The sequence below is a fragment of the Neoarius graeffei genome, chromosome 27, assembly GCF_027579695.1.
Source record: "Neoarius graeffei isolate fNeoGra1 chromosome 27, fNeoGra1.pri, whole genome shotgun sequence".
Classification (NCBI taxonomy): domain Eukaryota; kingdom Metazoa; phylum Chordata; class Actinopteri; order Siluriformes; family Ariidae; genus Neoarius; species Neoarius graeffei.
In genome coordinates this window covers 17,036,632-17,059,500 of record NC_083595.1, presented here as the reverse complement: position 1 = coordinate 17,059,500, position 22,869 = coordinate 17,036,632, and the positions used below count along the sequence as shown (strand labels likewise).

At 39.9% G+C, this 22,869-nt stretch overlaps 1 protein-coding gene across 1 annotated transcript in view; it reads left to right on the top strand.

The window, feature by feature from the left end:
• The window catches only part of il1rapl1b (interleukin 1 receptor accessory protein-like 1b), a 1,244,729-nt gene that overhangs the window by 791,684 nt on the left and 430,176 nt on the right, over positions 1-22,869 (top strand). Inside the window, exon 6 of the mRNA XM_060911511.1 lies at positions 4,675-4,749. Coding sequence (XP_060767494.1) covers positions 4,675-4,749 — 75 coding nt within the window. The remainder of the gene's footprint in view (positions 1-4,674; positions 4,750-22,869) is intronic.

Below are 22,869 nucleotides of genomic sequence, written 5' to 3'. Positions count from 1 at the left end.
AAAACATAGTGTTTGTGTTCTGTAGGCTAGCGCAAGCCTACTGGCTATTTGTTATGGTGATGAGTAAACTTCATGACGTGACTCGTGCTCAAAAAGCGCATTGCACTTGTATATGTTAGGTAACTTTATAAAGCACTATTTGAACATTTAAACAAGCCAGGTGTGATATGGTGCTAGTCAGCTATGTAATACTGTAGGGAGTTTGTCAGGACGCTTGTTGTGGGCTCAGTAATGAATTGTGTCGTGGATGCACACTTGCTTGGATAAACGCTAATGAACAAAATACATCAATTAAACTCTTGACTTAAATGTTCTTATGCTACTTCACATTGCGCTGTAATGTACTCCACTAGTATTTATAATTCTCACGCAAGTGATTCCCCTCGCTAGCGCTTCTGATTCGGAAAGCGATATACTCTTAAAGGAGCAGCCGCTCCTTTTAACCAGAGCTTTTAACACTCCTTTCTCACTTTCTCTATCCAGAATCCAGAGTGTATTTTCATTTATTTTCCACTGAAAATGGTGAGCTGTAATATAGTAGGGAGTGATTTATTTTTTTATTGGTGAATATTTATTTTATTATTTCATTTCTCATTTTATTCTAACTAATGCTTGACTTTATTGTACAAATGCTGCTGGCATCTCCCTGCACAAAATTTCATGTTCAATTTTACAATTAAACATACATTTCATGGATATGAAGGTCTGTGTCAGTGTGTGCTATGTTTAATTTCATGTGAATTATAATGTTTACATTTATCGGTTGCACATATCGGTTATCGGCATCCCAATTCCATAATTATCGGTATCGGCCCTGAAAAAAACATATCGGCCGATCCCTAATCCTGACACTTATGTTATACTGGGTGCACAGTGACACAGCACAAGTTCATATTTCTTCAGCAAAGCATAAAATAGCTTTGCATTGTCATCGTAAATACGCTCTATGAACAGAGTGTTTACATGCTTATTAGCTAGCTACACACCTTGAAGCTGGAATTCATCTTTTCTTCTCATGTCGTGTCCCTTTTTGTCCTGTCATGATGTGTGATGAGGCATTATTGATATTGTGTCTGCTGCCACATTTCAACAACTTGATCGTCTTTTAAATCCAATATTTTTTGTGTACATTTTACCATTACCACTACCATGTTTATTGCTGTCCCATGAGCTTTGTGTAATCCTATACCATCCTCATGATGTATGGATGATTTTAGGTGAGTGCTGTAGCAGCAAGCACTCTAAAATTCTAAACGTTATATTCTGAAGCTGCCAGTAATTTTTCATCCGCTATCTTTGGTTGCAGCGGCATGGAGCACATCACATTATACATTCTAAGACCACTGATCACCACTCATGACCAAAGATTATCCTTTGTGATGTATGATTGTGTCTGCAACAGCAAAATTATCTAGAATGTCATACAGTGTAAACCTAGTTTAACTCCTACCTCACCTCTCCATCATTGATTATTTTCTGATAACAGCAATCCTCACTACATTTTTTTCCCCTTATAAAATAATTCATGCAGTTTGTTCATGCAGTCCCGGTGCTTTAGCTAATTACCTGTGATGCATGGTTTCTCCTGTATCTAGTGAAAAGTTGAAATAATAAGTGGGTTTAAAATGGCATTAGCAAGGTGCTGTGTGATGAATTATGAATGTTACAAGTGAGTTGAAAAGCTGTGTGACAGAGCGAAACAGTGTGCAGAAGAAAGCAAACAAAATCAATGTGCAGAATTATTCCAAAGAGTGTATTAGTTTTAGCAGATATTTTAGTATGAGTACTGACAGCACTGTGATTTAAATTGTTTATGGTTATAAATTACTATGCATATTTATTGAAAGTGAGAAGATTGTGTTCTATATGTAATGTAGAATGCTGGGCACATTGCTGAGGCATACTAGTAAAATTGGAGTGTTTCTGACCAAGGTCACTACATTATTAAAGGTTATACATGTGTTAGTTTATATGATACATTTGCCTGTCTCTCTCTCTCTCTCTCGCTCTTCAATTCCTTGATTTGCCTTTTCAGAAAGACTGCAATAAATAGAGAACTGTATTGTTTAAAAATGTTCTCCATTTTTATCTAAGTGTTTGAACAATCATGTGTATAATGGCAGCTTTGCCTCGAGCAGTCTCAGCCACTATAAATAAGAGCAAAAATTCTCCTGGATTTATATTACAGTGCAATCCTAGTTTGCGGTAGATGTGCACTGTACAGTGTCTACTCTTAATGTATGTTGGTTTGGTGGTACATTCTTTGCCTTAATCACTGATACTGTACTTCCCCGAAGCTACTGAGGACATTAGTCGGACTTGAAATGGTTGTCAGGCCATGTATGAAAAAGTCCATTACAGACCTAGAGAGAGCAAAAGTGAAGGAAAGATGGTGACAAAGGGATTATACCATCCCCTTGGCATTTATTTTATCATGCCTGTATTTTCCTCTCTTCAAAGGTTTGGGATTTTGGCAATATTTTCTGTGTTTTACTCTTACGAGGCTGCGCGAGAGCGGACCGAGAGGTTGCGTGAGAGCGAGGCTGCACGGGAGCGAGGCTGCGCGAGAGCGGACCGAGAGGTTGCGCGAGAGCGAGGCTGCGCGAGAGCGGACCGAGAGGTTGCGCGAGAGCGAGGCTGCGCGAGAGCGGACCGAGAGGTTGCGCGAGAGCGAGGCTGCGCGAAAGCGGGCCGAGAGGTTGCGCGGGAGCAGGCCGAGAGGTAGCGCGGGAACGGGCCGCGTAACAACAACCAACGCAATGCCCCCGAAGAAAGCTCCTACGGTCGAGGAGATAGACGATATTAAAAAATCCCTCGACTTTCTGGGTGAAGAAATCTCTGCTGTCAGGATGCAGCAGAAGACCATCCTGGACCTGGTAGAAGAGGTCAAAGCTCTGAGGCTGCAGAACACGGAGAAGGAAAAGAGGATCGCCATTCTCGAGAACCGAGTGGAGGAGCTGGAGCAGTACACCCGGATAAATGACATCATTGTGACCGGACTGCAAATTCAACCCCGCTCATATGCTGGAGCAGTGGCGAGAAGAGATGGAGAGGAACTGAACGAGGAGGATGCTAACTCTGTGGAGCAACAGGTGTTAGCATTCCTGCACTCCAAGGGGATTGAGGTAAAAAGCACTAACATTGAAGCATGTCACCCTCTCCCACGGAGAAGCAACACAGGCAAACCGACGGTAATAATGAGATTTGCCAACAGAAAGCATAAGATGCAACTGTTAAAACAAGGGAAGAAACTGAAAGGCTCAGATGTTTTTTTAAATGAGCACCTAACCAAAAAAATCCAGACATTGCAAAAAAGGCGAGACTCCTAAGGAAACAGGGGAAAATCCAGAACACTTGGACACAAAACTGCAATATTTTCATCAAGCTGAAGGGATCTCCAGAAGAGGCCAAGATCCTGGTCATATTTTTGCCATATCTGACTTATTGTGTCGAAGTCTGGGGAAACACCTACGAAACCACTCTGCAGCCGATATGTACAATACAGAAAAGAGCAATAAGGACAATAAACAAAACAGGATACAGAGATCACACAAACTCACTATTCATAAAATCACACATGTTGAAATTTATGGATCTGGTCAAATTCAGAACAGCACAAATAATGTACAAAGCAAGAAATAATCTATTGCCAAAAAATATACAAGGAATGTTTAGTGAGAGAGAGGGGGGATATAATCTAAGGGGGAGACCTACATTTTTAAAAACCAAAGGTTAGAACAAATATGAAAAGCATGTGCGTATCGAGCTGTGGGGTGACTTTATGGAACAGACTGGAGACAGAAATAAAACAAAGTGCAAATATAAACATGTTTAAAAAAGGTACAAAAAAATATTTTTAAACAAGTATATTGAAGAGGAAGTATGTTAATGGAGGATGATGAGGGATAAATGGAATAGGGTTGATTGTTATATTAGTATATGGTATATATTTATGGGGATAGATATCTTCATATTTACAGGGATAGGTATGTAGTAGATATTTATGAAGTGTATATATGGTATAAAGTATATATATATTTTTGTAAGTATATATTTATATGGATATTTATGAAGTGTATATATGGAATGAAGTATATATTTAATTTTGTAACTAAATATTTATATAGATATTTATAAAGTGTATGTGTGTATATATGTGTGTGTGTGTGTGTGTATGTATGTATGTGTATATATATATATATATGTGTGTGTGTGTGTGTGTGTGTGTGTATGTGTATATATATATATATATATATATATATATATATATATATATATATATATATATATATATATATATGTGTGTGTGTGTGTGTATATATATATATATATATATATATATGGATATTCATGAAGTGTATATATGGTATATATTTTTATAGGTAATGTAGTTTGGATTTCGGGGTAGTTAAAAAGGGGTGGGAAATAAAAAAAAAAGTATTGTACTTCTTCCCACTCCTTTTTCGAACAATGTGCGGTGTATTGTAATGTATTAGCTCTTGGTTATTTTATTTATTCTTTTTTTGGTCACTTTTTTCATTTTCTTTCTTTTGTATGTACAAATAGTTACATACATTTTTATACATGTTCGAAATAAAAAATAAATTCATTCATTCATTCTTTATGACTGAAATTTCTTGTTTGACACTTAATTTTTATTTATTTATTTTGCAGCTCCTTTGACCGACAAACCTCCAAAGATCATCTTTCCTGCTGAAAACAAAATGAGTATCATGGAGATGCAGTTAGGTAAGAACCCTGGGGTTTCTTCAAGCATCTTGTTCATGCCAGACTGAGAATTAACTATTATGCCTCTCTGGATCCAGTCTTCTGCCTGATATTTCATGTATATGGCATGCATGTGTGTGTGCGCCTGCGCACGTGCGTGTACACTCAGGCTATGGTGGCCCCGGATGTGTTTTCTTGGGCAAATTGCAGGCAGCCTGCATTTCCCCAGTGTTGTGTGGTATGGCAGTAGGACCACAGCAGGGAGGATAGTGTGTTTGATTGCCTGTATAATGAACAATATTGCTACAGTTTGTGAGACAATGTCCTGCTGCTTTAGGCTGCAGGTGTTTGAGTGGTAGGAACCACAAATCAAAACCCTGAATAAAGTATGAACACTGTCAGGAATTGAGATACAGTAGGAATCCATTTCTGTCCTGCAAGGTACAGTCAACACTAATGTACCTTCTAGTGCTCATTATTGAAAGTCACGATAACTATGTGGGCCTTCTTAAGGCCAAAAATGGTGCATATACAATACCAGTCAAAAGGTTGGACACGCCTACTCATTCATAGGTTTTGCTGCATTTTGAGCATTTTCTACATTGTACAACATCAGAGACATCGAAACTATGAAGTAACATATGGAACATATATGGAATTATGTGGCAAACAAAAGTTTTTTTTTTTTAAATGTTTGATATTTTAGATTCTACAAAATAGCCACTGTTTACCTTGATGGCACTTTGCATACTTTTGGCATTATCTTACCAGCTTCATGAGGTAGTCACCTGGAATGCTTTTCGATAAACAGGTGTGCCTTGTCAAAAGTTAATTAGTGGAATTTCTTGCCTCCTTAATGCATCTGAGACCATCAAACAGCAAATGGTAAATAAAGATACATAAAATAGCCCTGTTGGACAACTGTAGTAATCCAGTTTATGTCAAGAACCATCCAGCTAAGTAAAGAGAAACAATAGTTGATCATTACTTTAAGGCATAAAGTGTTCTTCAATAATAAAAAAAAAAAAGGTGTCCAAACTTGACAGGTACTGTATGTTCCCAAGCAGTATATAAAGGGTAAAAATAAGTACCTTAGTGAGTACTGCCCCAGTAACAAGCCTTTGTACCCCTAAAGGGACAATAATATACTTTATTTTCTGAGAATGAATGATGGGCTTTAAGAGGACCAAACTAAGCTTGGATCACTGCAGCTGCATGAGAATTGTCTTGCTGAGCAGTGACAGGTCAAAAACCTGATTTATAATATGAGTGAAAAGCATCCATTATGGCATCCTCCTTTGAAAATGAATGTCATGGTCAGTGAACATCAGATGATATTTGGAGAAAAATGCCTCTGTGAAAGAATGGATAGAAAAGAAATATAGCATTCTTAATGTTTTAGGTGCAATTCAGAATGTGTCCATTGTGATGGAACATTAATTAATGCTGCTGCAGTTTAGATGTCAGCACAGTTGAAAGCACCGAGTGGTGACACGCAGCCTGAAGGCAAAAATACGAGAATCTTCTTTGAATGGCAAAGGATTTTCCATGATGCCTTCTGCATTCCTGCCCTCAACTCCACTAATACTCTCTCTGCAAAATCAACTCGCTCAAAAAAAAAAAAAAATCACGCTAACATGAGTACACTACATTGTCTCCACTCTGTTAATATGCACATATGGAGACATTCAAGGGACTGCCATATTTCTTCCAGTTTTCAACATGGTAGTGACAGGTGCATCCTGTATTTTCTTTCCTATTACACATGCTTGTGGCACTGTTAATATTCATCATACAAAAGCATAAATGGCCCATGTCAGTCAGTTAATTAGGAGTATGTACCTAAGACGGGGGCAAAAGCAGTTAGACAGAAAAAGTGAAAAGGCAGAAAGAGTGGGAAAAGTGAGCGATGGGTATGGAAATGAATGCAGAATGCTTTTCTGAGTTAATCAATACCTCTTTTTCTTCCCATTCTGCATTTTCTACATTTATTATGATTGCTTTTTACTGTGAATTGACAGTCACATCACAGCTAATCACTGGATTAAAGCTCTACTCTAAATGTTAGCCTGGTTTAGATAATCAGGAGTGCAGGGCTGCAGACAAAGTGACCTAACGCAGGATTTCAGATTATTGTAAAGCAAAAGAAATGCTAAAGTGTCCATTTTCAGGACAGATAATTTTCAACTGTGAGATTTGGTGGACATGTGTTAGCTGCAGGTGTTTGGTCTTTTATTTGTGCTTCTGAATGTCTTTGCTCATATGAGGTCTGCTAACATTCTGGTTACTGGAAATAAATGGCACCAGCCAGCTACTGTCAACAAATCAGCCAAACCAAATGCCTAAGGCTTAGACAAGAAGTTGTGTACACTGCATGATTACTGTAAGTAGTTGTATCTCAGAATTCTCCTCACTTGCTGGTAAGCAATTTGGTGCATTGCCCAGAATGAACTGTTACTGTTTGTTGACAGCACTTGCAAATATTCAGCGACAGTGACTTGTTTCAGTGCCTGGTGTCTGCCCCTGAGGCGTGCTGAATTTAGACTGGTCTCAGTTGGGCTTGCCAAAATGATGAATGACAACCCTTCAACCAAGTGTCCCTTGCCCCTGAAGGGCCATATATCCCTAGAGATTCTCTCGAATGGACTTTATGGCAGCAAATTCTGTATCGGTCAGGCTCTGTTGCCCTGCAATAGATCAAGTGGAAAGTACCGGAAAGTTTCATCGACTTCAAGCTTGTCACCTGGCAAGAGTTGATATGTGGGTTATGTCTGAGCCTACAAAATAAGCATGTTTGGTAGCACTGCACTATTTAACCCTGCTGTGGGAGTGAAGTTGGATGCCCTGACCTGAATACCAACAAACCGATTGAAATAGATCTGATAAGCAAATTATATTTAATTTCGTTTTATTTCATTTTTATAAAAATGCTCCTGTGTCTCTGTCTTCACACTGGAAGCAGATGACAGCCAATCATTTGATAGAGATCACAGTGATTAGTACAGCTTGTGGCATTTATACTGAACCTCCAAGCCGAATGATGAACAGAATCCAGTCCAGATAATTATGAATCATATTATTTTAAATTCTATTATACAGATAATATAACTTCAGAAGTGTTTTTTTTTCTAAAATGTTGAGCAAAACAAGCACTGTTCCTAAAATAAAAACCCAGTTTTAACTTTAGTTTCTTTGTCATTTTTTTCACCATAAAGATTAAGACATGATGATTGATTATATGAAACTCAGTACATATAGTACTAGTCAAAAGTTTGGACACCCCTACCCATACTTTTTATTTATTTATTTATTTATTTTTACCTTTTTTTCCTGAATTTGAACCCCCCGTGGGGACCCGGGGTAGAATAGGTCCCCAGCACCCCCTTGCTGTTCGTAAGAGGCGACAAATGGGGCGACTTGTTTGCCGTGAGTCGCGACCTGTGTCGGTGGAGGAAGAATGCCTGGTTCTTGAGGAATGTGGCTTGTTGCGACTTCCACACATCCAACACAGTGCTTTGGCTCCTACTTCACCTAGACAGGAGGTTGGAAGGGCCCGATCCAATCAATCGGCTGGTCAAAGTTCTCTGGAATATTTTTGGAACCATGCTTTTATTTTTCCAGAGACTCTGGCTGAGGGTCAATCGGGTGATATGAACCTTTTTGTTTAATTCACTCGAGTATACCGTCGCTGTATCCTTGATGCATATCTGGTGGAGAACCGCAGCGCTGTGCATCCCCTAGTTGGGCTCCGAGGAGGGTGAGGAGCAGAGACGATGAATGTTTCAATACAAAATATGGCTACTTATCAACCCCATAAGAAAAGATTCATGGATCGAGACTCGGATGACGCTTCTGAAATGGCTTTGATTTACCCTTCCAAATCCAATACTTGGCCTAAATTTATAGTTTTGGAATCTGTGACGCCAGACATGCCCCTCACTAAGTTATCCCCTTTTGCAATTCAGAAAGGAATCTCAGGAATAGCAGGGACTGTCAAGGATGTTAAAAAAATAAGATCCGGTCAAATTTTGATCGAATGCTCTAAAAAATCCCATGCTGACAATCTACTACACTGCAACAGTTTAGGGGGAGTCCCAGTGCGGGCCCTCCCTCATCCCCATCTGAACGGTTGCAAAGGCGTAATCCGCACTAGGGATCTCCATGATATGGAAGAAGATGATATAGTCACAGAATTAAAAGATCAAGGAGTGACTCATGTGAAGAGGATAACCATAAAAAGAGATGATAAAATCATTAAAACTGGTACTTATATCCTGACATTCAAACTCCATGATCTTCCTGGAAAACTCCTGATTGGATATTTAAGTGTACAAGTGGATAAATATATCCCTAACCCTTTGAGATGCTTTAGCTGTCAGAAATTTGGCCATGGCTCTGCAAGTTGTAAAAATAAACCAGTTTGTTGTACATGTGGTGAAGATGGCCATGAACCGATTTGTACAAGACCACCCAAGTGCTGCAATTGTCAAGGGAACCATCCAGCCTCATCAAAGGTCTGCCCAGTCTGGATAAAAGAAAAAGAAATTCAAAGAATTAGGGTTACAAAGAAAATAAGTTATCCACAAGCAAGAAAGGAGGTGGAAGGGTTTTGTGGATATAAGTTCCAGCAGTCCTTTGCCTCTGTTGTAAAACCCACCATGAAGGAAATTGACTGTCAAACAGACTTCACCTGGATGTATAAGGACAAACCACAATTGATCAGTGGAAATAAATCTTCATCAACCTCCAGTAAAAACAAAACAAACTCCCAGTCTTCTGCCAGCCAAACTTCGGTCATGTTGGAATCATCCCAACCGTCAAAAGAAAAAAAGAAATCAACTACTAATTCTTCCCAACCTAAATCGAGTCAAGTCAGGAATGGAAGTTCTATGGATGTGGAAATGAAGGAACCCTCAACCCATCGCAGCCGGAGCTTCTCCCCCAAAAGTAGGAGCAAAGGTCCTGTTCCAATCTTCCCCACATGACCATAACCAACCATATTATTCAATGGAACTGTCGTGGTTTTAAAGCCAATTTTTCTGAGCTGCAGCGACTAGCTGCTCTTTTTAATCCTTTGGCCTTCTGCCTTCAAGAGATATACCTAGCTCTAAGCCACACTATGACTTTAAAGAATTACTCAATGTTTAATGCTTATGGTCCAAATGTTCAGTGTCCCTCTGGTGGGGCAGCTATATTAGTGCGAAATGACATAATTCATAGTCATCTTGTAGTCACTACCCATCTACAAGTAGTTGCAGTACGACTAACACTTCATAAGGTAGTTACCTTGTGTTCAATCTATATTCCACCTGATGTCACAGTAACCTTGCAGGACCTGGACAATTTATTGGCACAACTGCCTCCTCCATATATGTTTTTAGGAGATTTTAATGCTCATAATCCTGCATGGGGAGGGACCTCCTCAAATGCTAAAGGCAAGGCTATGGAGGACTTCATTACTAAAACTGACTTATGCCTCTGGAATGATGGATCTTTTACCTATTTACATCCAGGCCATGGCACATATTCAGCAATTGATCTATCCATATGTGATCCTGACCTTTTTCTTGACTTTTCCTGGCGACCACTGGATGACTTATGTGGGAGTGATCATTTCCCCCTGATCATGTCATCAACTGATACAGATGCACAGTTCAGACCTCCAAGGTGGCAACTTCAAAAAGCAAACTGGAGTCTCTTTCATTACCGTTGTGATGTCCTACTGGGTCACGTGCCCCAAGATATTGACAATCCAGTCGCTCACTTCACTAAAACGTTGATCTCTATTGCAGAGGAAGCTGTCCCAAAAACTTCAGGAAAGCCCCACCGCAGGTCAAACCCATGGTTTAATGATGATTGTAAAAAGGCCATTGATGCCTGGAAAAAGGCAGAGAGGGTGTTCAACAAGCACCCAACAACAGCAAATCTCACCAGATTGAAAATTGCACGAGCCCAAGCACGTAGAACTATGAATGATGCAAAATCACAAAGCTGGAGACAGTATGTTTCAAGCCTTACAAGGGATGCATCCTCAAAAAAAGTCTGGAGTTTTATTAGAAAGATGAAAACTAAAGGGGGAACTGCAAGAGTTCAACATCTAAAATGTCACACAGGCCTTTTGACATCCAAGCAAGACATTGCTGATAAACTTGCAGAGACATTTGAAAAGAATTCCTCTGTGGAAAACTGCAATCCTGAATTTCAAGCCATGCGCAGAAAGGAGGAGGCCAAAGCCCTGAATTTCTTATCAGACAACACCGAACCATACAACCAGCCATTCTCTATGGATGAACTCCTATGCGCCATAAGAAACTGTCATGACACTGCAGTGGGCCCTGATATGATTCATTATCAATTCTTGAAACACTTACCGTCCATTGTGCTATTTCATCTCCTCGCAATATTTAATGTGATTTGGGAATCAGGAACAATACCTGAGTCCTGGAAGACAGCATTTGTGATTCCCATTCCAAAACCCGGCAAAGATCATACTGATCCCACCAATTACCGTCCTATTGCATTAACCAGCTGCCTATGCAAAACTATGGAAAGAATGGTGAATAAAAGACTTGTGTGGATGATTGAGTCAGAACGACATTTGAGTGCATTTCAATGTGGCTTCAGGCAAGGAAAGAGCACCATGGACCATCTTATTAGATTGGAGGCCTATATACGGGATGGATTTGTCAAAAAGGAACATGTTATAGCAGTGTTTTTTGACCTTGAAAAGGCATACGATACTACTTGGAAATATGGCATTTTAAGGGACTTGTATTACATGGGGTTCAGAGGTCGTCTGCCCATTTTTATCTCAAATTTTTTGTCTAATAGATTTTTTCAAGTTCAATTGGGTACAACTTTCTCAACACCACACTTGCAAGAACAATGAGTTCCCCAGGGAAGCATCCTTTCAGTCACTCTATTCAGTATTAAAATCAATAGTATTGTGAAGGAAATCAACCCAAATCTTTTTTGCAGCCTGTATGTTGATGACCTCTGTATTTGCTATAGAGGAAAATACATGAGTATAATCGAAAGGCAACTCCAGCTGTGCATAAATAAAATCAGCAATTGGTCCATTGAAAATGGCTTCAAATTCTCCAAGTCCAAGACTGTTTGCACTCATTTTTGCCAACTTCGAGCTTTACATCATGACCCATTGCTGTATATGGAAGGTGCCACAATCCAAGTTGTGAAAGAGGTTAAATTCCTTGGTCTGATACTTGACAATAAACTATCCTTTATTCCACATATAAAGACTCTTAAAAAGAGATGTTTTAAATCTTTGGACATTTTAAAGGTACTGGCAAAGACAAAGTGGGGGGCAGAGTGGACTATACTGCTACGCCTGTATAGAGCACTTGTGAGATCCCGTTTGGATTATGGCAGTATTGTCTATGGATCAGCAAGACAATCTTACATTATGATGCTGGATACTGTTCACCACCAAGGTTTAAGACTGGTCCTAGGGGCCTTTAGAACCTCTCCAGTGCAGAGTCTTTATGTAGAAGCAAGAGAACCATCCCTTAAATTGCGACGCTTGAAACTTGCACTTCAATATGCAGTCAAAATCAAAGGGAACAGAGATAACCCGGCATACCCCACTGTCTTTCAGCCACAGTATTTGGACTTTTATGAAGCCAGACCGCAGTCTATCAGACCTTTCGGATTAAGAATTAAACCTTTCCTTCAGGATCTGAATATTGATCTGGATGGATTAACATCCTCTTCCCTTTGTTCCATTCCCCCTTGGACCTTGAGAAAACCTGTAATTGTGCAGGACCTGAGTCACAGAAAGAAATCTAACACACACCCAAACGAGTACCAGAGTTACTTCCTTGATGTAAGACAGCGCTTCCCTTTGCACACTCCGATCTATACTGATGGCTCAAAAACTGATACCTGTGTGTCCTCAGCAATGGTAGTCGCCTCTAATCAGTGTGGAATACGCATCCCAAATCTGTGCTCAATTTTTACAGCCGAAGCCCAAGCCTTGCTCTTAAGTCTTGAATACATTGAAGAGTCCAAACTGCAAAAAGCCTTGATTTGCACAGATTCTAGATCATGCCTACAGGCATTGGAGTTCTTAAAGACTGACCACCCTCTTATTGTCAACATACTTGAAAAAGTGGAATACCTAACTAACATCAGTATGGACATTATTTTTTGTTGGGTCCCTGGCCATGTGGGTTTGACTGGTAATGAAAAAGCAGATAATGCTGCTAAAGGAGCCCTGAATGAAGAGATTTCTGAATGCCAAATCCCTGTCTCTGATATCAGACCTGTTCTTTCTTCCTACATAAGTGACAAATGGCAAGCTGATTGGACTAACTGTGCTGGCAACAAGCTGAAAGAAATATGCACTAATGTGAAACAAGTGACTATTCAATCTTTTTCATGTAGACATGACCAAGTTGTCTACACAAGGGGTAGAATTGGACACTCTAGACTAACACATGGTTTTCTGTTAACTGGAGGTGAACCTCCACTTTGCGATCTTTGTGGTGATCTCTTATCAATTAAGCACATTTTGTCTTGCCCTGCTCTTAGAATACAAAGGCAGAAGTTTTTTAAAGAAAGCACAATGCTAGACATTTTTAATAAGGTTTCACCTTTAAAGGTTTTAAACTTTTTGAAGTGCATTGATGTGTACAAACGTATTTGATGTATTTATTTATTTATTTATTTCATTATTGGTTTTAATTTTATGTGATATTTATTACCTGTATTGGCCATGAAATAGCCATAGATGCTTAAATGGCAATACATGTAAACAAACAAACAAACAAATCCTGAATTTGAACTATTTTCTAGATTATAGAACAATACTGAAGACATTAAAACTATGAAATAACATATGGAACATATCTGGAATTATGTGGTAAACTTAAGTGTTATTAAAAAATCTCATATTTTAGATTCTTCAAAGTGGCCACTGTTTACCTTGATGCTTCACACACTATTGGCATTATCTTAACTAGCTTCATGAGGTAGTCACGTGGAATGCTTTTCAGTTAACATGTGCCTTGTCAAAAGTTAATTAGTACAATTTCTTGCCGCCTTAATACATTCGAGATCAAAAAGTAAATAATAAAATTACAGTAAATAGCCCGATTCCACAACTGTAGTAATCCAGATTATGTCAAGAACCACTCAACTAGGAGAAATGACATCCATCATTATTTTAAGACATGAAGTGTCTTTGAATTCATAAAAATAAAGAAAAAAAAATTGAACCTTAGAATGTGTGTCCAAACCAAACTTGCCACTGTTGGGCTCTTGAGCAAGGCCAGGGGCACAGTATCATGGCTGAACCTGTGCTCTGACCCCAGCTTCCTAAAAAGCTGGGATATACAAAGAAAAGAATTTCACTGTGCTATAATATGTGATAAATAAAGGCTTCCTCTGTAATATCTCTCATATCTAGTAGTAATGACCTTGTTTTTGCTGCCTGACAGTGATATGGTTTTAATCTACAAGTTAAATCAAATTTCATTTTATGATAAGCAAATCATCTCTACTGACTTGTGCACAAAGATCATTGAATAGCTCCTTGAAATTAGGAGGCAACAGTTCAGAAGCTGTTGCTGCTCGCAAGTCTCAATGCCTTTTTGTTTCTTGGTGTTCCGAATACAGTCACTTATTCAATTGCTGTCAAAGAAAAAAGTGCTGAAGAGCTTCATCCACATCTGTGAGCATGATTCTCATTGGAGAGTTAGCCAATATGGGCCAGACCAGACCAAACTGGATCCCAAAGCTGTTTTTGTGTGCATGTTTGAGGGTAGGGGCTGTATATGCGTGATCAAGGGTTTTAGTGTTCTGGACACCCAGCAGATGTGGGCATTCTAGTGGAAAAAATAGGCAAGCATTGTTTCAGCAGATAGAGCCCATCAGCACAACTGCAGCATTAATGATCAACCCCAATACTGCTTCTCTCTTTCCTTCAGTGGAGAGAAAATAAGGCCATGCAAAAACTGAATTTGGCAAATAAATGAATGAGAGAGAGATGGTTATTGTAGTATTTCAGACTTTTGATCTTCAATCATTGAGCCTTTTTTGTCCAACTGTTACTTTCCCACATCTCTTATCCCTACTGCTGTTCTTATCTCACTGTGCCATTTAGACTCACCCTGTTTGTTCTTTCCACTTTCTGCACAAAAGTTTCCATCTCTTTTCTTTCACACTGTCCTTCACTCTTCCCCCACTCTCTTTTTCCTCTTTTCTTTTGTGTCCCACTTGCCTTTTCTGCTTTGCTCTCTGATCAGATAGCCCTCTGTCTCTTTGCTGTCACTTTTGGCCAATACCCCAAGCACCTGCTCTCTACCCCATGACACCTGACATTCAGCTCAGGCAATGATATGTGACAAAGTACATGAGAGGGGTGTAGGAATGGTTCTTCAGGTTAGTGCCATGGGAGATTCAGAAAAGCCAGGAAAGAAAAAAAAAACCCACCACAGTTGTACATCAGTGGCGGCTGGTAGTCTTTCAAACAGGGGAGGCTGGTCGGTTACGATATTTCCAGATTTTAAAAGAAAAAACACATCAATTTTGCCCATACTCTTGCCTCTGATCTGGCTGATTGTTGGCAGGGTCACAAACTGTGAAATAACAGGTTCTTTTGGCCCATTACCCTACTGTCCAATATACATGATGGTGGTGTTGGGGGGGGGGGGGGGGAATATTTTAACATTTTATATTTTAAAATTGTGGCCTGTTGTTTAAAAATGTTTTCCAAATTGTAGCGGTGTTTAATTCATATCCAGAAAAACATATAGTCCAATATAATATACTCAGCATAAACATTTTAAATAGATTCTTGGTCCATCCATGGCATATTACTAAAGTAGCCCATTTACTGTTGTTGATGTGGGTCACTTGCTGTTAGCCAATTCACTTTCTCGTACCAGGAGAGCTGAAAGGAACGAGTATTATTCCCTACATTTTTCACCAAGTCAATTTGAGGCGTTGGTCTACCCTGCTCTTTAATTTTAATTTTTTCCTTGAAAGGAAGACTGGCAAATGGCTTCGCCAAAATTAAATCAGCAATGCTTGGCATCCGTGCGCAGCTTTCTTGCTAGCTGACTAGCCCCCTCAAGTTCAAGTTCAGTCACTCAAATAAACGAAATTTCTGGAACTAAGATAGCAAACTTGACAACACTATATTTACACTTTATTTACAATGAAAATATATACAAACTAAAAAAGCTGGTAGAAACTGTATGTAATGAATGAAATCGAAATGTAAGCTGATCTCTTACAATGCACCACAGCACTTACGAATCCGCATGGGACTGAACTGATGTTGCCAGATACTGCTGACGTTATCCAGCCCAAAATATGTTCAAAACCCACCAAAATGCACTTAAAACCACCCAATTGGGCGGGAAACCCCCCAATCTGGCAACACTGTACCGCTGCTTGTCTATAGTTCAAACGAGCTGTCAATCAAAGAAAATATCCGGCTGCTTTCACCAATCACCAGTCTCCTCGCGGAAACTGCCATGTCCCTCCCATGTGAGGCTCGGAGTCCGTGGGCGGGCATTTTCGCAGTACTTGTCCAATAATCGTCTTGCATTTTGATATTGAAAAGCGCATAGCTCCCAAATGCCGTTGAAGTCCATTGAGGCTGGGAGTCCGTGAGACTCCGTGGACGGGCATTTTCGCAGTATTTGCCCAATAATCGTCTTGCATTTTGAGATTGACACGCACATAGCTCCCAATCCACTGAGGCTGGGCTGCATCGTGCTGTCACGAGGGGGAAAAACTCACGCACACATTAGGCGAACTGGGGAAAGTTATAACGGAATGATTTCGCACTGTAGTTGGGTTGAGCACTAGAGCCCTGCACTCCCGCGGGAGTCCCGCGGGACCCGCCGCAAAGCAGTGCGGCGCGGGACAAATTTTGAAAGCTCATTGCGGGTGCGGGCGGGACCGTTAGTGCACATATGCGCGTGCGGGCGGGAGCGGGAGTGCACATATGCGGCACGGGCAGGAGCGGTGATAAGCTGCAGTCCCACTAACTAAAATTTATAAATTATTAATTTGTGTCTATCATATATAATTTGTGCTGGATATTTTATTTGGCATTAATAAAAACATTTTAAGATGCCTAAATTTACAGAGAGAGACAGATTGCCAGATTGAGTGAGGAATGGCATCTTAAATTTGCCATTGATCACCCTAACGGGAAATCCTTTGATCACTCTAATGACTCACAGTTCACACCCAGCTAGCAAGAGAACCATGAATGAAGTGATTTACTGCTTGAGTTACGTATTGAGTTATGTAGTGTCTCTCTAATAATAATTAGTGCTGTCAAGCAATTAAAATATTTAATCACGAATCGCACATTTTTATCACATGAGAAACCATTGTAATTCTCTGATCAGCATAAAAAAGTGAATGAGCTTGCTTTGTACCAATGGTGGGTGTGTTTTTTTTATTTTTTATTGCAAAGCAGAGCTAGTAAGAGAAGTGAATTGATTTACTGCTTGAGTTAGTCTACAATTTTAATCAGAGAGACAGATTACACAGTGACGGTAGGCTTGACTCAATGCTATCCCAGAAATCCTTCCTGTAATATGCAAATTTGGCTGTCCAATCAGAGGCGGCCAAATTTGCATATTACAGGAAGGATTTCTGGGATAGCATTGAGTCAAGCCCTACCGTCACTGTGTAATCTGTCTCTCTGATTAAAGTTGTAGACTAACGCAACAAGTAAATCAATTCACTTCTCTTACTAGTTCTGCTTTGCAATTAAAAAAAAAAAAAAACACTATTGGTACAAAGCAAGTCCGTTCACTTTTTTATGCTGATCAGAGAATTACAATGGTTTCTCATGTGATAAAAATGTGCGATTCGCGATTAGATATTTTAATTGCTTGACAGCACTAATTATTATTAGAGACACTACATGCTGAATTCAGAAAGAAGGTAAATAATAACGAACGTGAGCTGTAGATATTTATGCTCAAATCCACTCAAAGTAGGGGGCGGGGCACCATCACGCTGTGTCAAGACAAGAACTTTCTTGAGAAATAACGCGAACGTCTGCATCATGCGGGATTTGCGAGCGGGAGCGGGACAAAATATGGCAGGCGCGGGTGGGAACGGGACTGAAAATCATAATTTTTTTGTGGGCCCGGGCGGGACTGAAAATCATAATTCTTTGCGGGCGCGGGCGGGAGTGGGACTGCACAATGCGGGCGCGGGCGGGAGCGGGACTGAAAAATCCGACCCGCGCAGACCTCGATTGAGCACATATTTCTATGATTCTGGATCTGAAATAGCAATGTTATAAGGTCGGCTATAACATAAGCCTAGCGCAATTCATCCTACATGATGTTCGTCATTTTTAGAGGAGGCTGAGCCTCCCTCGTTGTCTTAGAGCAATCGCCTGTGTTGTACATGCATTTAGATAAAATAATACATGTTCAGGCAAGCTCCTCTCACTTGCTTTCAATATGAAGGTATGTTTTGGAATTTATTATTTATAAATGGATTCAAAGTATTCAAGAATTTATGAATTGCAGTTGTGTGAAATGTGCATTAGGACAGAGAAGATATTTGGAGATTAGCACTTCAAACACTACGATAAGTTAAAATCAGGCAATCAGGAGGCTCAGCTCCCTCCCTGTTCTGCCCCTCCTCCCCCCTCTGCCCCCTGCCACAGATTCTGCTCGCACACCCCCCTTCAGCATCTGACATGTCATCCTCACAGCCCCCCCCCCCCCCAACACACATACATACATGCATACATCTCATCGTTCATTAACACACTGAACTCAGGGACTGCACATCTCACTTTACCGCACATCTCACTTTACCTCGCTCGTTTGCACTATTCCGCACTACCTCATCTTAACAGCTGCTAGTTTGTTTATACTGTTTATTTCATGTTTACCTGCTATACCTCAAGTGCCCTTGACTGTTTGGTTATTTGAACCAATTTGTGTGTGTGTGTGTGTGTGTGTGTGTGTGTGTGTGTGTGTGTGTGTGTGTAGTCTACATCTAGTTCATATTTAGAGTGTTTATACTGTTTATATTGTATGTTTGAGTGTTTAGTCTGTGTGTAGTTCTTATCTAGTGTTTACACTGTTTATATTGTCTGAGTGTTTAGTCTGTCTTGTTCTTATCTAGTGTTTATACTGTTTATATTGTTTGAGTGTTATCTAGTTCCTATCTAGAGTGTTTATACTGTTTATATTGGGTTTTTTTCTTTTCAATTATTCTATTTTTATTTATTGCATTGCCTGTTTGCACCGTGGGTCAGAGAGGACTGATATTTCATCTGTGCTGTATGTCGAGCATGTATAGCATATTTGACAATAAAGTTGACTTGACTTGACTTGAAACACAGCCACCTGATTTGCTTTGTGAGAAATGAAAATAAAATAATTGCCCACTTGCAGGAGTCCTGGATGCTGGCATTGATATGACCAGTATTATAGCATGAGTGTTAGGCAGATAAGTGTCCATACAAATGTAGGAAATATGCTAAATGCTATGATCAACTGGTCTGTCAGCTATACTGTATTCCCTGCCTTGCACACATTTTGATCAGGATAAAGCAGTTACTGAACATGAATGCTAAATATCTGTTAGTAAATGTCAAAGGGACACTCTTACAACTAGATCTATGGCCAATATAACCAGGAACGGTGTAACCTTTGGTTCCTTGGCCTTTGGGGAAAGTTCCAGCCACTTGCTCTCAAGGACATGCTTGTAAAACCAGCACTGTCACATTAGAGGCCATTGATTTTCTTGTCTTGTCTGATGTTTTTCAGGTTTTAATTAGAGCATAAAGGTCTGCTATGGTTTGCCACTTGACCCATTTTTATCCCACACTTTGGCTTTGAACTTGGTCAAGTTCAGTAGAGCTCAGGAACAAGTGAAACTGTTCGTCAACTAGCTCTCCATGCTCTTGTTTCTGACCATCTTGTGGCAATGACACAATTTATTTAAATATAATATTGTTGCATGGTGATGGAGTGTGTTGCAGTAGGAGGTAAACAACATCTCCCCATGTCCACAAGGGTTTCCCATGGATTCTTTAGCTTATTCCTACCTATTAAAAACATCCAAGTAAGTAGATTGGCGATGTAAAATTGCCCCTAGATGTGTGTGTGAATGTATGTCTGTACATGGTAGCCTGCGATGGACATGCATCCCATCCAGGGTGCATTCCTGCCTCACATTAATTGCTCCCTGGCTCCAGATCTAGTACAACACTAAGCAGGTAAAAGTACTTACTGATGACGAATGACTGTATGACAGCTTCTGTTTTCATTAGCTGTTTTTTTTTTTTTTTTGTCACATTGTGGACCCGTTTGGAGTAGAACAGAGATGTGAATTCCCAGTGTTTCATTGGAGTTGAGAAGTACTGCCTGAGTAAATGTCCTCATGGAATATGTGGAGCTGCAGCCACTAGGAGCTGTAAGGAAGATCAGTATTACATAATTTATCTCAATTACGGGATGCTTATTACTTGTTTGAGACATTGCTGCCCTTATTTTGTCCAGTTCCTCAGGGTAGGCTATAAAGTGTGTGTGTGGGGGGCCTAGAATCGATTGATACTCAAAAAAAAAAAAATGGATCTGTGTATCTGTATGTTGTGGATGATGATTGATGATGATGAAAATGCACAAGACATTAAACCTGACATAAGTCATAGCAAGAACAAAGTGTAGAAAAGCAAAAGTTTAAAGAAAGGACCAGAATGTTTGTGTTGAATATTAAATTTTCATGATCCCACAGTGCTGCTGAATTCCTGAACCTTATTGGTCAGAGATTTTGCATTTGTAAAACGGCATAACTCAGAACGTTTTATTTATATATTTATTTATAAAATTGCTTAACAATAAAATTTAACTTTGATGTGGTGACTTTTTGGAAGGAGACATTTATTTAACATTCATGGAAAGAGTGTCCGTTGTAAGCACTTTGCAACGTAATGGTGCTTTGTGAAGTTTATCAGCTCAGTATGGAGCAGGAAAGAGGTGGTGTTGCTTTCTGGTTTCTCAAGAAAATGACAAGCTGTGGAGGGAGGAGGAGAGAGAGAGAGAGTGAGAGAGAGAGCAATGTGATTGTTCCACTCTTAAGGCTATTTAACCTCTGATAGTCATAATTTGCTGGCTAGGCTGCATGTGTGGTTATACAGAAGGATTCTTCCATCTATCTTAATGATGGAATACCAGTGGACACTGTCACATGCAGCACCATTAAATTTCACTAAACTGTAATGCCTGTACTATATTTAAGTTGATAAATTTGGTTTCAAACTTACATTAAGCTTGTTGCTTCATGCACACCTTTTTATAATGGGGCACGTGACTGCTCTCAGAATTAACCAATCACATTCAAACTCATGTTCAAAAGTAACTATCATGCACCTGTTATCAATAAAGTGGTTTTGAGTAACCAGCTGTTTCTGTAGGAGTTTCCTGACATCTTGGTTTCATCCAATTTCTGAAGCCATGGTCCACAAAGAGCTTACAAAGCATATACGGGATCTCCTTGTCAAAAGGTATCAATCAGAAGAGGGGTACAAATTTAATTTCCAAAACATTAGATATAAAATTGAACACTGTGACGGCCGTCATTAACAAGTAGGTAAAATTGAGCTCCATAGTGGCATTACCAAGAACAGAATGTCCTTCCGAAACAGGTGAATGGACAAGAAGAAAACTTATCAGGGAGGCTGCCAAGAGACATATGGCAACATTTTAAGAAACTGCAGAAATATATGGCCAGTACTGGAAACTCTGTGCTGACTTCTAGCTTGTTCCACCGTGTGTGGGGTCACTGCCATGTGGACCCTGTTGATCATGTCATATTAATTGGAGCATAGTTTTATGCTGGATGCCCTTCCTGCTGCAACCCTCCCATTTCCAGGCTTGGGAAACAACCATTGACACGCACACAGGCAATTTAGAGTAGCCAGTTAACCTAACTGCATGTCTTGGGGAAACCAGAGCAGAAAACCCACACAGACAGAAAACATGCAAACTCCACACAGAAAGTCCCCCACCAGCCACTGGGCTTGAAGCCAGAACTTTCTTGCTGCAAGGTGACAGTGCTAACCACTGTGCCATTGTGCCACCCTACTGGTCACTCCATGCATGTGTAATTCTCTCATATTCTTCACTTGACAAATTCTCATGGTTACCAGAGGACTGGCCCATGGCCGTAACTACCATTGAGGACACCGAGGTCATGTCCTCGGTATTTTTTTCAGAAATTTAAAATTGGTCTGCGCTGAATTCGAGCAGTGATCAATGTAAAACGCAGCGTCCACATCCACATGTCATCTGTATTTCCCCCAATAAAATTAACATTTGTCTAATGTCATCTGAAATCTCTCAGCCTCTATCTCTATCATTGCCGTGTCTAACGCAGCGTCACGCGACGTAGCCTATACTAGTGTCGGCCGGGGAAGTTGGGTTTTGGATAAAACAGGCAGAGTGTAGTCTATGCTCTATCACATATGCCTACCTAACCTAATGTAGGCTAATAGTCACATCGCATTATAGAGCTTTACCTGAGTGCAAAATGAAAACGTTGCAGCAAACTAAATTAAGGTTTGGACAGCCAACAGAAGAGCAGGGAAAGAGAAGGAGGGAAGGTGAGAAAATATTGTCAGTGCAGTGGCAGACCGTTCAGCGGTGTCATGCCAACTTTCCAAGGGGAAACGTTTCATTGTCATTGCCTATTACATTTTAGTTAGTATTTCAAGAAACATTCAAAACTACGTTGTCACAGGCAGCCCTGTGCAGGGCTGACTAAACGGGCTTGTTTGAGTAACTCTCTCTCTTTCTCTCATAACTCTCTCTTTCTCTCTCACTCACTCACACAGACACACACACAAATAATACACTCTCACACACTCTAATACAGTCTTCACACAGAACTAATAGCCCTACATTCTAATATAATTTAAGATAATGAAATGTAAATAATGCCAATACTTCAGGTAGCTGAGCAATACACTCAGTTCAGTTTTGACTTTTATGTCAGACAAAACTCCACAGTTATGATGGCACAGTTTTAGAATTGTTGAAGTAAATGTGTTATGAGCCAAACTTACATTACAGGCAATGGTGAGAACACTGTGTTTCAGAGAATGCATGCAAATGGATCTCA